The sequence below is a fragment of the Oratosquilla oratoria genome, chromosome 2 (genome assembly GCF_046742065.1).
Source record: "Oratosquilla oratoria isolate Oo_2021 chromosome 2, ASM4674206v1, whole genome shotgun sequence".
In the NCBI taxonomy this organism is placed as follows: domain Eukaryota; kingdom Metazoa; phylum Arthropoda; class Malacostraca; order Stomatopoda; family Squillidae; genus Oratosquilla; species Oratosquilla oratoria.
In genome coordinates, this window is record NC_134778.1 from 59,254,607 (window position 1) to 59,272,921 (window position 18,315).

Here is an 18,315-nt window from a genome sequence, read left to right on the forward strand (position 1 = left end):
GCTTATTACAGCTTTTTCAAGTACTTGAAATAATCGAAACGTCGTACAAATATGGTGTTAACTCGTCATAAGCATGTCTCCCATGCAGGGGTCAGTAAGGACGGTTATGTCCACCTTGAACTAATTTGGAGATTTTTTTTTTTCATTTTATCCTTAAATGACAAGACTGAGTGTTCCATCACAGTTGCCAAAAGGAAAATATAATCTTTCATATGGAATGATGCCCCTAGAACAATGTTTTTATTTATTCATTTTATTCATTTTTTTGGCTGAATTTGGTTAGATATGTAGGCTATGGTTTCAGAATTCTTCGTTTTCTTTTCCAGTTTCCTCACTTCACGGAGTTGCTTCATCGTTTAAACTAATATTATAAACCCTACCGATCTCCGTCAAGTCATGAGCTGCCGAAAGCCATTGTAATAGGTACGCAAAAGATACTGTGTGAAATGTCTTGTGTACTGATGCAGCCTTATCCTTGGACTTGCAAACCCTTGGTGTGCGCGCGCGCGCATGATGTGTTTATTTTTACCTAATTTACGTGATTGTATTACTTTGTATGTAAAGAAAATAGTGCTTCCTCACATTTTTAAGTCTGACTTTATTAACTTGTTTATCTGTGTTTTACTTTATTATTCGTTAATCTATTATTATTTATGTTTAATATTTTTGTATTTCCTCTTGATGTTCTTTCATTCCATATTAACAGATCCTCATTTTCTCTATTCCTTTCTCCGATCTGAAGATAACTGTCCTGCCACTTTTCTCTTCGCTCTTCTTGTGTATGCAATTACACTTTTTTTCTTATGTATTTTCAGCAAGGCTATAAACAATTCTAGCTGCTGCACTTTGAATGATTTAATTCATTCTTATATATATTTTTGTGACGCAATCGGAAACGAGCTGGTCTCACATATTCAGTCACAGGTGGCCTACGTTTCTCTCCGATATATTTCAATACTGTTTGTATGAGCCTATCTTTCAGTAAATTATGTTCTTTCAAACCCTCCTAAAATTTTCAGCTTTCACAATCTTGTGTTGCTCCTTGTCATAAGCATTCTCTAGTCTAACATGCACTCTCCAATAGTACGCCAATTGCTATTTACTAAAATCCTATCAGGTTCATTACAGAGGGCCGTCCTTTTTTGAATCCGAACTCGTTATTTTCCAGAACTCCCTTCTTCAAGTATCTTGTATACCCATCATCCCTTCACACATTGAGGTGTGCTGATCAAGGATATTGGTCTGTACACCCACAGTATTGACGGATATGTAGCCTACATAGTATCGACGGGGGTGGGGTACCTTTTCGTTTTATTTTTCGTACTATTCCTTCAACCATTCATATCTTATTTACAATTTGTTTGAAAACTTTCTAAAAAATAAAAAGTTTGGTAATTTTAAAATACCGAAATAAAATTTGTAAATTAAGACTATTGCCGTCGCTTCATACACAAAACTAAATGACCTTCCGCGGGCTTCGCCAGAGCCGGCAGGTGAGAGTTTATGTCAGTAAAAACGGCTTCGGTTACAATATTTCACTTTTTAAATCTCCAAACATCAACATATATTTCCGTCACATATAGGAAAGCTATTGTAAACCTATACAAATGATAGACATATTCCTGAAATGCTCTTAGAGAAGTCTAAATTTCTGTAAGCGAAGTCATATTCAAATGGAAGTTGTAGGTAAGATGTGAAATGAAAAATAACCCAGTCTGATAACCACGACGTTTAATATCACCATCAATACCGATCCTCCGAGGCCTTCAGTTAGATTAAGGTATTGCCAAATATTTGCTGGGATTTACAAATATAGAGCCATACCGACGGCGATACTAATCGAATGCATATTATTTACACCAGATGTGGGAAGATTTGAATGGTACCTTTATTTGCTTAACTCCAGTAGCATTATAGTATAAATCATTGATGAACAGTGATGCCATACCAATAACCAATCTTGCTGTCACAACCAAGGTTTGAACCCAGGTCACGAGACTATCAGGCTAGTTTCTAACATATTACAAAGGGCTAAAATGTAGAGGTACAGTGAGTTCATAGTAAGGGAATACTATAATTCCATTTCAAAAGTCCTCTAAAAGGGGGCAATATTTTAACCCTCTCTGAGAGGAGGGTTGTATAGGGCGGCTAATGAAACAAATTTTAATCAAATATATAAACAAAATCAAATTAACTATATAAACAAAATTTAATTAAATATATAAATTATTTAGCACTACAGAGACAAAACGTTACTCGCTTAGAAGGCGAAATCAAGACTGCTTGTTTGGGGGGCACCAAGCCTTCTTATCTAGTGTAGGAAAACATACACGATTTGCCTTGGTTCTCCTTACAAAAAGCCACACAGAAATGTATAATAACAATAACAAAATCAATATACAGTAACATCTATGACAATTATGCAATGGAAAAATACAACCACAATTGAACACTTGCAAGTACAATACTTAATACTTGTACAATGTTGCACATATCTATTACACAGGGGAACACTTTTTCAGTAACTTTGAGTTGCATTGGATATTTTAACGGATTTTGAAAGAGTTTTAGGCGCTGATTTCAAATCTGAAATTAGTTTTTCTCTACAAGCTCTAGTTTGTATGCAATATGAGGTTAATGAAATTGTACATATGTGAACTTGCGTAAACCATGTATAAGCATTTTAACGTCCATATATATATAGATAGCTTCTAATATTTTGATCATTCTTCTTTTGTTTCAGTTCAAACATGGCTTCCAGAATGAGACATCATTGCAGAAACAAGCCTGATGCCTTCTGCTACATATGTGGATGCTACACACTCAATTGTCAGAGACGTAACATATCCTCGTTCGTCAAGCGTGCCTACAAGGCATATTTTGAAGTTCATCTTGGTGATCAAGACAAGCAATGGGCTCCTCATATTGTGTGCCACAATTGTGAGGAAATGCTTCGAGACTGGACCAAAGGAAAACGCAAAGGTCTGCCTTTTGGAGTTCCAATGATTTGGCGCGAACCCACCAACCATGTAACTGACTGTTATTTCTGCATGGTAAACACAACGGGTGTTGGGAAGAAAAACCGACATAAGATTACGTATCCGAACATTTCCTCAGCTATTCGGCCTGTTCCGCACTCTGAAGAAGTACCTGTTCCAGTTTTCAAAGGCTTGCCTTCATTGGACGATAAAGACATTGGACATGATACTAGCCAGCAAGACAGTTGTGACAGTGAATTGTCAGAAAAGTGTTCACAATCGGAGGACTGTTCTTCAGACACTGAACCTTTCCCCGTCCTTAAGCCTCTTCCCCAGGCTGAACTGAATGATTTAGTGCGGGATTTAGGTCTTTCAAAGAAAGCAGCAGAGCTTTTGGCATCAAGATTACAAGGCAGAAATCTTGTTGATCACTCTGTTAAAGTATCATATTTCAGAAAGCGTGACCAGCTTTTTGTGACCTTCTTTTCAAAAGACAGACAGTTTGTTTACTGCCATGACATCCCAGGGCTTCTCAAAGAACTGGGTGTACCTTACTATAGTCCTGCTGAATGGAGACTCTTTTTAGACAGTTCAAAACGCAGTCTAAAGTGTGTTCTTTTACATAATGGCAATGTTTATGGAGCAGTACCTGTCGGTCACTCAGTGCATTTGCGGGAAGACTATGATGATATGAGAATGGTCATGGACTTATTAAAGTATCATGAGAACAATTGGATAATTTGTGTAGACTTAAAGATGGTCAACTTTCTTCTTGGACAACAGAAAGGTTTCACCAAGTTTCCATGTTTCCTCTGTATGTGGGATAGCCGAGCACGAGACAGACATTGGGTCCAGAAGGACTGGCCTATTCGTGACACCCTTGAAGCAGGCATGCCAAATATCATACAAGACCCAATTGTAAACAGAGATAAGATCATCTTTCCTCCTCTTCACATCAAATTAGGTTTGATGAAACAATTTGTCAAGGCACTGGAAACCGAAGGTGAATGTTTCCAACACATCATCACAGCTTTACCAGGGTTATAATTTGAGAAGATCAAAGCAGGCGTGTTTGATGGCCCACAGATTCGAACCCTAATTCGTGATGATCAGTTTGTTGCTAAGATGACCGCTTTAGAAAGGGCAGCATGGTTATCCTTTGTGGCAGTCGTTCAGAACTTCCTTGGAAACAATATGGCGGAGAACTACAGTGAACTTGTGAACAGAATGCTCCTCGCTTTTCGTGATCTCGGGTGCAACATGAGCATCAAGCTTCATTTTTTGAACAGCCACCTTGATCAGTTCCCTGACAACCTGGGGGCTGTGAGTGACGAACAAGGAGAACGATTCCACCAAGACCTAAAGATCATGGAAGAACGCTACCAAGGGCGCTGGGACAAAAGTATGATGGCTGACTACTGCTGGAGCATTAAACGAAATTGCCCAGATGAAATGTACAAACGCAAAAGTTACAAACGCAAATTCCTGCCTGAAAAAAATACACAAAGAAATTGATAAGCTTCCATCAGCTGTGGTGATGTTCTGAAGGATGCTAATCTAACTTTGGGATAGATGTTCTGTTAATGTTCTGTTTCTTTTGCCTTAATAAATGTACAGAAATGGCTTTCATACTGTTTTAAGATTCAAGTGAACAAAAGAATTGTGGCTGATATTGCAATTTCCTATAATAACGAAAATTTAAAATAAATAAAAATGTCAAATTGCATAAAATCTGTAGCTTGCAGACAAAACCCGACTTCAGATTTGAAATCAGCACACTCAAGTTGACTATAGAAAAGTCTTTTTTTAAATGCAACAAAATGAGTGTTCCCCAGTGTTATCTATATGTACACAATGGTACCATACCATTATAGGGTTTCATGGTGGGTTCATACCTTGGCAGGCTGCCTCCTTCATAAGGGGGAGGAGGCCTTTTGAGATACAAAGGTATATGAATTAAGGTACACTGAAATTAAAACAAAGTCAGTTGTTTTATAATTTATTAATCCAAAATAGAGTATTTGAGAGCATTCAATATTTGATACATTACTGTATGAAGTCAACTTTTCATTTGTCTGATCCAGAGGCCTAAGTGACTTCTCATATTTACAAAAATTATTTGAGGAAACCTTTGCTGTGATGTGAAAGTGTCACACTTCATTTGAGGAATGATCTGTTTTCATATCTTAGCAACCACACTGCAAGAAATAACAATAAAATTAATTTATCATTATAAACATATAATTAAAAAATATCATTATCATTATAAAAGAGACTAGTAAAAGAGGTATGGGAGGCAGATGTGGAGGGAGTGAACATGAGGGGACTTCCTAGGATGAGGTGGATGGATGGGGTGAAGGGGGCTTTGGGGAAGAGGGGAATGTCTGTTGAGGAAGGACAGGAGAGGACAGAAGACGGGTGAATGGAGAATGGTTGTATATGGATAATGTTGTGATGCATAAGGTGGAATGGGCAGGGGGGATGGGGGGTGAGATAGTATGTGTGAGCAAAATTTTGACGCAGCCCGAAGGGATTTCTCCCCGTCTTCTCTTTTTATGCATGGGGGGACGGAGAGGGGGGGTCGCCGATTTAATGAAGCGGCCTTGCTGTGGATGTGCTGTGTCTTGCGACACTGCTTCTGACCCAGGGCAGTGGACAGGGTGCAGGGATGACCCGTCATCCAGGAGGTGCTAAGATAAGAGGGAGGGTAGAGGGGTGTGGAGTGTATTCAGGGATGGAATGGGTGGGAATGATTTTATGCCCTTTCCTTTTTGCCTACCTCCCTTGTAAGGGGGAAAAAGCCTTGGTATATGTATGTATGTATGTATCATTATAAACAACTACCACCTTCTTAACCCATTCTACCATGATTTTTCCTCCTTTTTAAAACATCTTTACCATTATTTGATCAATCCCATTCAACTTTCCAGCATTCAACATTTTAACAATCATTTCTTCTCTTCTTCCCAAAGATGACGACTCATATTTCCTCTGAACTCATTTTCTACCAAATTTGTGACCCCTCTTTGCCTTTTACCTTATATTATTAAGCCTTATATATAACTATTTCATATTCCTCTGACGAGGGGGACCTTCAGTATGAATGTATATTTGAACTCAATTCATTCCACAAAGTTATTAAAATGTGGAACTGCTTGCATATTAGATCAACATTTCCCATAAGAAAAAAATTTAAGATGCTCTGTTTTTACATATAACTGGAAAATTTTGAAAGAGACCAGATTAAGGAGCTAAAATATACATACATACACATACTAGAATAACAAGTAAATGAAACTAGTAAATGAAACAAGTAAAAGAAATAAATGTAGATTTACCTAGTTTCTCAAAAGTCCAGTGGTTTCTTGTTTACTTGATGCTTAGAAGTTGTGGGATTAACTTTCCTTCTCTTGCCCCTCCGGGGGCAGTTCTGACAACTTTCCACCTGTGTGCCAAAACAGAGGAAATATCCATATAAAAATTCAAAGTAATGGGATTTATTTTAATGCATGCATATTTATGAATATGCAAATGCACCTGTGGGTGTGTGGAGTGTATTCAGGGATGGAATGGGTGGGAGTGATTTTATGCCTTTTTCTTTTTGGCTACCCCCCTTGTAAGGGGGAAAAAGCCTTGGTATATGTATGTATGTACCTGTGGAAATAATGGATAAATATTTCCAGTCAATATATAAGTGTATTTCAAGAGGGGAATGGAGTAACCAAAATTGTTAAATGACAAGTAGTAAAAATGAAGCAAGTTTATGTACCACTAGAGAATCTGGAAAGGGGCTAGACTCTGATAGGTTTTCAAACTAGCAACTTGAGGAATACAAAGAACAGCTGGTAGACAAGATTCACGTCCTCCTTGTGCAAGCATTACAAGAAGGGATACCTTACAAACTATACAAAAAGTATTGGGAATAACAGGATGTACCAAAACTACCCCAAAAGAACACCTGCCTGGTAGATATACCATAAGAGGAAATACTAACAATACTGGGTCTACCAACTTTGAAAGATCGAAGAGAAAGAGGTGACATAAGGTCATTCAAGGGGATAGATTACATTGATAGAAGAGGTATCCTGATTATGGGAGGGCTTTAAGAGGTCATGGAAGTAAATTAAGAAAGACCACATTTTGAAAGGATGTAAAGAAATACAGCTTCCCATATAAATGTATAAGTATATGGAATACATGAGTTCAAATCTTAATATGATAATCGGAAATCAAAGATATAGATTAAGTTGGAAATGTACATAAATTTGAGTCTAGGTATGTTACAAAATTTGAGAATAGGAGACAGGACCAAACAAGGGTTGCCCTTTTTCTGTACACTACAATTAGGTAAATACACTGGAACCAAAATCCTTCCTATAAACACCACATGTTCACATATAACTACTCTCAAGGTATATGTACAGCCTGTGCTATTAAATGAAAATGGATTCCATCCCCAAGCTATCCCTCCCCACTCCCAACTCTGGGGGGAGAGGGAGGGAGAGAATTAATAAATAAATAAATGAAAACAAATAGTGGTGAAATTTGATTCACTTCCAGTCTCAAGCATTAAAAAAAAAAGGATTTTCAGCCCATGTTTTAGATAAAAACCGTGTACATAAATAAACAGGTGTTAAGTACAGGCATAAATAATTACCTGAATTTTGCAGGGGATGCCCAAGCACCAAATATACATTTTTTTTTTTCATTATCAAGCCAATTACACATGTTCAACTCACCCATACATGTACATCATTTGACACTCCATGCCAGATAAACTGTTCTGTTACATGTGCAAGTGTCCTCTTAATGCCCATGTGGGTTGTGCCATTCACATGACAAGAACTCAGGATTTGTGCACGTTCCTCTGGGTCCATTATGTAGCGCACCTGTGAAATGTAGACACAAAAAATAGCAACTCAATGGAGAATAATTGGAGTAAGTTTATCAAAACAGCCATAGTGTGAAAGATAATAATCTAGCTGCAATACTTTTGCATCCTTTCACTTACATAGCTTCCATTTCTCTTCTTGTAATATATCTGTCCTTCACTGGTGACAAGTCGCTGAGCTTTCCTTCTAACACTTCGTTTGTCCTGCCTTGAGCAACTTTCCGGGTATGATTTGTCAAGTAAGTACTGTACAGCCTTTTCAACAAGTGCATTCTCATCCTCTTCATCCATGGGCTCAATCTTGTCTTGCGCAGCTAAGTTCTCCTCATTCACTATGTTCATGACATCCCATTGCAATTCAATTCCTCTTCCTGTCCAAATGAAAGTTAGTGACATTCCCAGAACAAATATAGTCAGTCTCTAGACAAGTTCTGTTAACATTTCAAATGGCAAAAAGGAAATAGTAAATATGTGCTACTAGATACGAAGGAAGGGCAAGTGCTTGGTGGGAGCAGAGAGCTACAGGTATTTGGGGTCACTTGTAGCAAGGAATAGGATGGAAGAATGGGGGTGGAGGTGAATTATAGAGTAAAGGAATTGAGTAAATGTCAGGGGGGGGAATGAAGTCATGAGAAATAGGTATCTGGGAATGAATGCAAACAGAAAATTGTATGAAGAAGTGATTGTACCCATGGCTCTCCATGGTACTTGAAATTTGAAGGAGGCAGAAAGGAAAAGCCTCAACATGTTTGAGATAAAGTGGTTAAGAAGTATGGTGGGGGTTATAAGGATGGACAGAGTGAAAACTGTGGAGGGGAGGCAGAGATTGGGAACGACAGAGCTGGCAAACAGGGTTCATTATAGAATGCCAAGATGGTTTAAAAATGAGTGAAGAAAGAATAGCAAAAAGAGTGCAGAAAGCAAAGGTGGATGGAAGGAACTTGAGGGGAAGATGAAGAACAAAATATGGATGGGATGATCCAAGAACAATGTCTGCTGGTAAAGGAAGAGAGTGCAAAAGAATTCTGAGGTAAGTGTTGGCTTGAAGCAGGCGTGTGTAATGTCACCATGGATGTTAACTTGTATATGGATGGAAAGATGAGTGGTAAATACAAAAGTTATTAGTAGAGGAGAGTGAGGTTGTGAGGAAAATGGGCAAGAATGAAAGTTGAACAGCTTAGTACATGCTGATGACACTTTTCTGGTGAGCAGAATTGTAAGGTTTGCTGGACAAGAAAACAAAGTTAATATTTCAAACAAGGTTACTGTGACAGCCAAGAGGGGAAGACAAAAGGTTGACATATGGAGAGATAGTGAAGCAGGTAGAAGGTTGGTTATCTGGGAACTGATATACAAACAGGAAAAATAGGGCTGGAGTAAGTGACAAATTTTGGCTACTAGCTACCAGAGGACTTATTCAGTTGTGTTGTACCCTTCTGGTAGCAATGGAGCTAAAAGATAACCTTGTTCTTACCATCTGGTGCATCTAAATCTTTGGTGCTATGAATCTCGATGGTGGCCTTTTCAACAACTTCTTCAAGTGGTGAAATATTCCGACCTTTCACAACTATGGCACTGGGCATGCATTCTGCAGATTCAGGGGCTTCCTGATAAGAAAAGTTATACAAGACCATAGAGTATATGAACTTGAAAAGCAAACTATATATCAAAGGCTTTTGCCCCCCTTAAAAGGGAGCTAGGCAAGTAAATGCAAGTACCCACTCCCACCCAAAGTAAATTAAAACCTTCAATTAATCAGTATGCTCAGTTTTTTCTTGTAGGAGGCTTACAACCCCAAAGTATCTGGCAAAAGCCCCTGGACTGGCCCAGATATAACTGAAAAGAAAGAGTTTAATAATGTCTGCTGTTATGTCTTCTGTGTGGTGTGTGCATCCAGAGTATAAGGTATCTGAACCCAGGAAATTTTTCTGTTGATGGTTCAGTACTGAGTGGTGACCCTTGTTATGGGGGAAAAAGCCTTTGGTATATGTATGTATATCTTTTAATGATGCTAAGTGATGCCTCAAGTTTCACTAACAAGAAACACAGAGTCCCACAGTGGCTAGCAACAGTCCTCAGGGCCTCCCATAGGAGCCTTCTAGGAAGATTCTTTGGACTGCTGTCTGTATTGTGTTAGTGCGGGTCAATTTCTCTATCACTGCCTTATAACAGGAGGAAGGGAGTAACTCCCAGTTGTCAGCTCTCTTCATTTAAAAGATACAAAATTAAAAGACCTAATTAATAACCTACATATATGGAGTGTGTGGGGATGAAATGGGTGAGAATGGATTTATGCCTTTTGACTTTGGCTACCTTACTTGTAAGGGGTGAAAAAGCCCTTGGTATATGTATGTATAAATAAATTGAAACAGAAATCTATTATTAGCACAGACCTACAAGTCACCACAGATGTTGGCAACACACCAACTGCAAGTATAACACTCATACCACAGTTCAACATAAGGTACTGTATGATAAAAATAGATATTGATTACTTACAATTGTAATCTGTGGAAGGTATGAAGAATCGGTCCTTTCAATCTTAATGACTGGGGTAGGATCTTCTCTTGAGTATGAAATGGGATAAGTTTTAGCTTTCCCCTGTATAAGCATACCATTCACTCTACCATCATAGTCTGCAGAATCCTTTTCTTGCTTGAGGAAGGGGACTGCATCAGGTTTCTTATTCGTAATTGTAAAGGCAACTGAAGTATTTTCAAAGAACTGCAAAAAAGTCTTAAATAAAGGTCTGCAAATTTTAAATATAGTCCTTCATTAATTGTCCCTAATATGTGATCTTGCATACATGCAACCTCTCCTAGTAAGTCTTCACTTTATACAAAAAAAAATCAGTTATGAGAGTTTTGTGTGGTTATTTTGTATAATATCATAAGATGCAGTACCTCCTTTGTTGCAATGTATGGGAATGTGAATTAAATACAGCATTATCTTTATGCATTCACATACTGTGCAACCTTGTATATATGGAGAAAGTGGAGTGGTAAAACTTGAACATATACTGGGCTAGACATAGGAATAATCCCTCAGGGCCACAGTGGACCAATGCAATGTTGAAAATGGAAACTCCCTTAGGGGGGTTGTATTTTCATGCTATTTGAATGTGCTGCCTACCATCATAACACTGTGGTCAGAGCTAATTGTCCCACCAGAAACCAACATACTCAGTTGTTGTCTTGCCCCCATGGGGGGAGGATTTGTGTGCAAGTGTCCCCGCCTCATTACTGTCTCCCCTCATGTGTTGTGAACATGGGCTGTAGTAAGGATTTATTGCAAGAAAGCATTGCTCGGATCATAGCCCTAAAGAAATTTGTTGTACAACAAAAGAAATAGCCACTGCATAAGGGTGAGAAGAGGCTTCTTGATGGGTCTGTGATTTGTGACCCCAAGTGCTGTGATCCTACTATCCATAGTTCAGACTGACACCTCGCCAAACAGTTCAGGGTTACTTTCCTTGATTTTCCTTGCAGTCACTCGTGAATTATACTCAACCTGATGTTTTACAATTGTCTGGACCCTTTTACTAGTCTTCAGTGCCTTTCTAGGCCTCTTTTTCTAAGCGGGAGTGGAGAAGCCACCCTCCTGGTGAAACTTTGCAACCCAGCATCTAACACTTCATGAACACACGCCACCCTGTTCAGCTGTTTCCTTCATTGTACAACTGGATTTCTTTAGGGCTATGATCTGGGAAATGGTTTCCTACAATAAAGCCCATATTCACAACACTGGGGGGGGGGGGTTTGAAGAGGCAGCAGTGAGTGGTCCAGAGGCAGGGACACATGGGATACTCATGGCACAAATCCTCCCCCCCACAGTGGCAAGACGACAACTGAGCATGTTGGTTTCTGGCAGGATGAATAGTTTTGCCCACAATGCTACAACAGTAGGCAGCACAATCATATGGTGTGAAAATTCACCCCCCTAAAGGGCGTTTCCATTTTCAACATTGTACTGGTCCACTGTGGCCCTGGTGAACCAATCCTTTGTTGAGCACTGTAGAGAATTATACAGCTGTATGAGGTGTATCAACGACAATATCCTGATCTGATACAGCAACATAAAACGAAAAAATAAATAAATAAATAAAAAGTGAACTGTGTCAGTACCACAATAAAAGTTTACATAGCTTTTATCCTGGTACAAAACCAACAAGTAATCCTATAGGTTTATCTCTGCCCACTTACAAAATCAGCCTGCAGCTAATTGTTTAGGAGGAACCAGCTTAATTGTAATACCCTTACCCGGTGAAATGGCAGGTGATAAGCTTTCAGGTGAATTCCTTTCACTCGATTCACCACGTAATTTGGGTCCTTCACACTCTCTAGTCCATAAAGATCTCGACCATAAGAATGAGTCACACGGAATGGACCCTGCCACATATATGTAAGTCTTCCTCCACACCTGATCTTGTTGGCCAAATCTTTCTTGAGAACCATGGTCCCCACTCTGTGCTTGTGCCTGACATGCTTGTTATTAGGACTGGTGTCTTCTAACAGCATGGAGGAATTTTCAAATTCTGGTTCAGTGTTGAAGTCTGTCAACTGATCAGCAGGTATCACTGAAGTTCGGCCAAAATGCATCTCAAACGGAGTGAATTGCGCAGATTCATGTTTGAGGGTGTTATAGTTGTAGATGCAAGGATCCAAGTAATCTTCCCAGGAATCCAACATATCAGCTACACACTTGACAATGCAGCCTTGAAGGGTTTGCCTAAACTGACCTATATGTCCATCACCCTGCTCAGAGAAAGTTTTTTATTAAAATTTCTACTAGGATAGCACTATATTAAAAAAAAAAAAAATCTAGTGTACAGTATAAGGTTGAGTAATTTATGAACATCTTAATACTCAATGTAAATATTCTACTCTTACTTTAGGATGATACAGTGCAGTTATTGGATAGTCGATGTGCAATAACTTCTTCATTTCAGCATCAAAGTCATTGTTGAATTTTTTTCCAATATCAGAGGAAATTGCTTTGGGTATACCAAACTTCATGAAAACCTGAAAGAGGGAAAAAAATTTAGGAACAATAGATTTTTGCTCATTTTCCAGAGGAGGGAGAAGGAGGGATAAAGGGAGAGGGAAGCAAGGGAAGTTGGGATGGAGGGAAAGGGAGGGAGGGGGAGTAGAAGGAACAGGCTGAATAAAATCTGAGGCCTTCTCTGAGAAAATAAGATATGAGAGAAAGTGATAACAATATCATGTTTAAAGTATAAATAATTATGAAGTTAAATACATCACTCACTTTGTGAAGTGCAGAGGCTGCAGTATAAGCATCCTTGGAATTGAGAGGGACTGCCTGAGCATACTTGCTGAAGTAATCAAGGATTGTCAATATGTAACAGTTGCCCTGCCTGGAGGAAGGATTCACTGGGCCCAAGAAGTCAAGGCTAAGATGTTGCCATGGAGAAGATGCAACAACATGCTGAAGTTTTGGCTGTGGCAGGGTGGGGTTGGGCTTCCTGATAACAATCCCAACCGGACAATTTTCACAGTTGTCAACCTTGGGCATTAAAAGAAAAGGAAAAAAAAAAAATACTACTACAGAAAGATAGTTCAATTGAAAGTTTTTTAGTACAGTATATTTGAAATGCATACACTGGTTTTACCCTTAAAACAAATGCCAGTGAAGGGAAAGACACACCTATCTGTAATGACATTTCATCTGAAGGAACCTTTAGATCAATAACATTTTGTGAAAAGAGAAACCCCTCAACCATAATTCCTCAACAGGACGTATGCCTCTTGGACATAACTCATGTTCTTCATACATCCTTGTTGGGATACCAACATATACACATACATATACCTAGGGCTTTTTCCCCCTTACAAGGAAGGTAGCCAAAGTCAAAAGGCATAACTCCACTCTCATCCACTCCAATCCCATTCACCACCCCTCCCTCCCTTCCTTTCTTCTTGGCTCCTCCAAGATTACAGGTCATCCCTGCATCTCCCCCATTGCCCTGGGTCAGAAGCAATGCAGCAAGACACAGCACATCCACAGCAAGGGATACACAAGATTGAAAACTTTTGGGTTTCTTGCAACAACTACAAAAACTCAGATTTAGAAAGATTGCTCCTTATATTGATAAATCCTGCCATACTAGAATGTTTTTCAAGAACTGTTGGCCACTTGTTCTGGGAAATACCAGATAATTTTGCACAACTTAGACACCTCTTGGCATGGGACAGGGTATGGAGGGTTAGTAGACCACAATTAACCTCTTGAATATGATAACTCATATGAATGCATCATGATCCATGAGTGGGATATACAAGGATGCCGGCATCAGCTTCCTGATTATATTCATTTTGTAGTTGTAACTGAGTAACCCCCATATTCTGTGAACAAGCTTCATCATGTTTTCAGTGACATTATAATTATTCAGAGTGAAAGAGAACAAGTATAATAGCAGTAACATTATATTTTGTAATACACATATTGTGATAAAATATTTGACTTGTATTGAAGAGGTTAACAAAACATATTCATTGCATATGCCTAATGTACTGAGATAGGAGGAGTGGTTGACTGGGTTTTATTTGTTTATTATGTAAATGTGTGTTTTGACTTGGCCATCCCTATTATAAGGAGGAAGGGGCTCTTAGATAAACATTTAAATTATACCTACCCAATTTCGAACATCCTTCGTCACCCCTGGCCAAATGTAATGGCAGGTAATGAGACTCAGGGTCTTCTTAGCGCCATAGTGTCGGTAGTCAGTAACATGGCAAGAGTTGTAGATCCTTAATCGTTCATCACAATCCACGATGTACCTTAACTGTACCAAAGCATAAAAGTTAAATATATGTGTGTAAAGTTTATAGTGATAGCAAACACACTGTATTAGTGTCATGCATGGCAATAAAGAACAAGAAAATAATAAAGCTTCTATAATGGACTGATGAAATTGCAATTACAATATTAAATCCTTTACTATACATATGGACAAATTCATCATTTTAACATTATTTAGCTTACATGAACCTGATCTACAAAGGATTTAAAAACTACCTCTGTTCACCAAGCCTTTCTTTTACCATCATATCAACAGTTATGCGATTTACATCCAAGCAGTGGGTAAAGGGTACGTAAAATTTGAATGACAAATGCAAACTCATAGTGATACCGAATTCTACACCTAAAAACACTGAAAGATGCCATGTGCTATTTTTTTGTAAATGCTCAAAAGCTGAAATAATAACCCTAAAACCTAGATAAACCGATAGTACCGCAATAAACTTGCTTTGATATAGAGAAAAAATTCAGCATCACATGGGTACTGTAATAAGAAAACTCACTCATGAAGATGAATATAAAATCAGACTAGTTCTACATACTAAAATCGTGAAGTGAAGTCTTCTTTAGCAGATACAATTATATGCTGAAGAGGATCAGAATTACTGGTTATAATATAAAGAACATGGCTTTCATTTTCTATTCACCTATGACGGGGTTTTAATATTGTTTTTACATCACACACTCACAATCTTTCCATTGGTTTTGTAGTAAATCTTATCTCCCTTCAGTAGTAGTCTACTTGCTTTTCTCCTTATGCTTTTCTTTTCATGTCGTCTGCATACAGATGGGTATGTTCTCTTGGTCAAGTACTGGTAAGCTTTCAAAAGCAGAGCATTCTTGTCCCCCTCTGCTATATCATCTAATCGTTTCTGTACCTCATCTTCAGAGCCAAGGTCATCTGTAAGATTAATAAGTAGGTTTTCAAAGGAAGGACAGTTGCATCCTCATCTCCTACATTATCTATTCACTTTTGTACTATATCCTCAGGTCCAGCTATCTGCTAGAAACAATCATTTACCATTTACTGCTTACAGTACTCCATAAAATTACAAGTCTTAATACTGTATAAGATTTCATAATACTCTTAAAACTGTATTGATTTCTAATCTGTTGCCATGGATCTATTGGCAAGACCCAATCACACCATGGTATCTAGCAAAAGTTCCTAGTATAACCTATAAATCTCCCACATAATAAATACTATACTACTGTTAGTACTGTGTAGCTAATGGGTAGTGTGGGATTATGTGTTTCATTTCTTCTGTGTGGTGTCCACATCTAGAGTAAGTGATAGTTGGAACCAAAATAATGGGTGTGCTGGAACTGCTTACTACCTCAGTGCTGCATTGTGACCTAACTGGAGGAGAATCAGTGTAAATGATGCAGTTATGAAGGGATTTTTTTTCCTAATTTATGTTAATCCATTATTTAGTTGTTTTTGTTGTTGCTCCCTAGAATGTCTAGCTGAGCAGACCCATCTCCCTGAAGAGCACCTCAGCTGGGATAGGGTTTTCCCACAAATCCTTTACAGAGTGTATATTGTGTTGTTGGTGTGCATGATTGTGTATGATGCAGTCATCCATAATGTGTTGTATAGTATGGGGAGAAGTGTTACATCCTGGAAAGTTATCTGCGATGCAGTCATCCATCATCTTCTGATAGCTTAGAAGGGCTGGATATTGGCCACACTGCAGTCTGGTCAGGTGGACTCTGTCCTTTCAGGGAAGAGAAGATTCAGAGGGATGGATATTAGGTGGTCTGGCATGCAGCAATGTATAGTCTTTCCGTTTGTTGATAGAGCAGTGAGTGATATGATTATGGATATGCTTCTGGAGGCTGGTGTCAGGTGGTTGTGGAGGAAAAGAGAGTATCTGTGTGTAATATATTTATTTAGGTATTGTTCTGATGTTTCTTGGTGTGTGTGGATATTTTGCTATGTAGTGTAGTGGGTGTGCTGTGTTTGTGGAGGCTGCAGCAAGTTTCTGTGTACTTCTCATATCAAGGTGATCCTTGATTTTGAGAACTTTCATTCGATGGTGTAAATGTTCTGTTGATGTTGTATTTGTGCAGCCTGTAATTGTTTTTATGGCTTTTTGTATGGTCTCTAGTATTGTGATGTGTGTTATGAGATTAGGGGTCCTGGTGTGGCAGAATCTTCATCATGGGGTCACCCCTCAACCCCAAGATCTGGGGGGCCAAATGGCCACAACATACCACTGCCACCGGCTCTTACACAGGTGATACCAATCCATGTTTTAGTAGATTTGTTTGGTCTGAAATATACTGTACCCACATTTGTTGATAATGCCAAGCTCTATTTACCAAACATATCATATAGGATAGAATTTGTGCTCATGGGGTTCTCTCTATGCATCCAGTTATCAAACTTGTCTTTACAATAATTCAAGTTATCATCGCTATCTAGATTATATTTATGGTTGTGCTTCTGTGTTATGAACGCATTTTTTCATAATATTAGATATTTCATTTCCCTGTCACTTAACATAAGTTGTAAATAAGAGTAATAAAGTAAATTTGATGCCCAATTACAAACCAGTTAGGCAATAATCACACAATGTAGTATACTACCATTGATACAAACCTTCAACATTTTGTTCACTGAATACTTCTCCTAATTCTCTACTCATGTCGTCCATATTTCTTCCAAAAACTAATGAGTGATTAATGTTTCAAATGAAGCTTCTTTCCCATCTGGTTCTATGGCTGTCCTAAATATCCACATTTCCTGTAAAATTTGTAAACATACAAGTGATTTCTGAATATCACAGCACACCTATCATTCATATCATGTATCTTGAGGTGACCATAAATATCAATAAGGCATGCAACGACTGCAGGTTATTACAAACCCATAGACTAGTGAGACTGCATGTTTAGGAACAATATACACCTTCAACATTATAATATTCTTGGCAAGTTCTATCTAAAAATTTTCATTTTGCTAATGTCACTGCGGTATGTTCTCCTTCTCTTCATTTTGGCATTCTTTGAGTGCTTCCACTCCATACGTCATATAAAATATTGAATTATTTTTGCCATGATAAATGAGTCTATTATTGTTTGCCCCTATTCTTTAATGAAGGCAGTTTTATTGGAGGAAATATATATCAAAAGTGAGAAGCAACAACAGACAATTTTTTTAATTTAAAACTCAGTCTCAGGTATGCAGTATTATGTATAAGAAAATTACTGTAGTAGTACTGTATTTTCAAAATACAGTACTATCATACTATGGGGTTTCGGGTGGTGACAGGGGATAGGTAAAGTAAAGTAAGGTTATAGTGAATCACATATGGAACCTTGGTAAGGTGCTTTTAAATATTAATTCATCGGAAAAGTAGCACCTAACTCCTAAGCATTCTAGGTCTAGGATTCTATAAAAATCAGGTTTTGATGAGGATATTTAGTTTTGAGAAAAATAATGTATAACCAGGATGTTAATAATTTGTCATTTGTTAACTACTTGATCAAACTGCATATACCTATTGTTGTAAAATGTAAAGTGTGAAGTAAGTTTCTCGTATTTTTCCATATTCTGGCCAAGAGTAATATGATCAGCGTTTGTTTACGTTTTCTCTGATACACATTTGTTTATATTTGAGC

General features: G+C 38.2%; 1 protein-coding gene across 1 annotated transcript; it reads right to left on the reverse strand.

The window, feature by feature from the left end:
• Window positions 1–4,964: 4,964 nt before the first annotated feature.
• Window positions 4,965–18,291, reverse strand: LOC143039042 (uncharacterized). The gene is made up of 13 exons (XM_076208895.1): window positions 18,195–18,291; window positions 17,294–17,437; window positions 15,378–15,589; window positions 14,522–14,671; window positions 13,135–13,392; window positions 12,759–12,890; window positions 12,129–12,623; window positions 10,369–10,593; window positions 9,344–9,476; window positions 7,990–8,240; window positions 7,718–7,867; window positions 6,317–6,423; window positions 4,965–5,176 (listed from the first exon to the last, which is right to left on the reverse strand). The coding sequence occupies exons 2-12, from the start codon at window positions 17,346–17,348 to the stop codon at window positions 6,325–6,327; spliced, it is 2,160 nt and encodes a 719-aa protein (XP_076065010.1). The 5' UTR covers window positions 17,349–17,437; window positions 18,195–18,291; the 3' UTR covers window positions 4,965–5,176; window positions 6,317–6,324.
• Window positions 18,292–18,315: the final 24 nt, after the last annotated feature.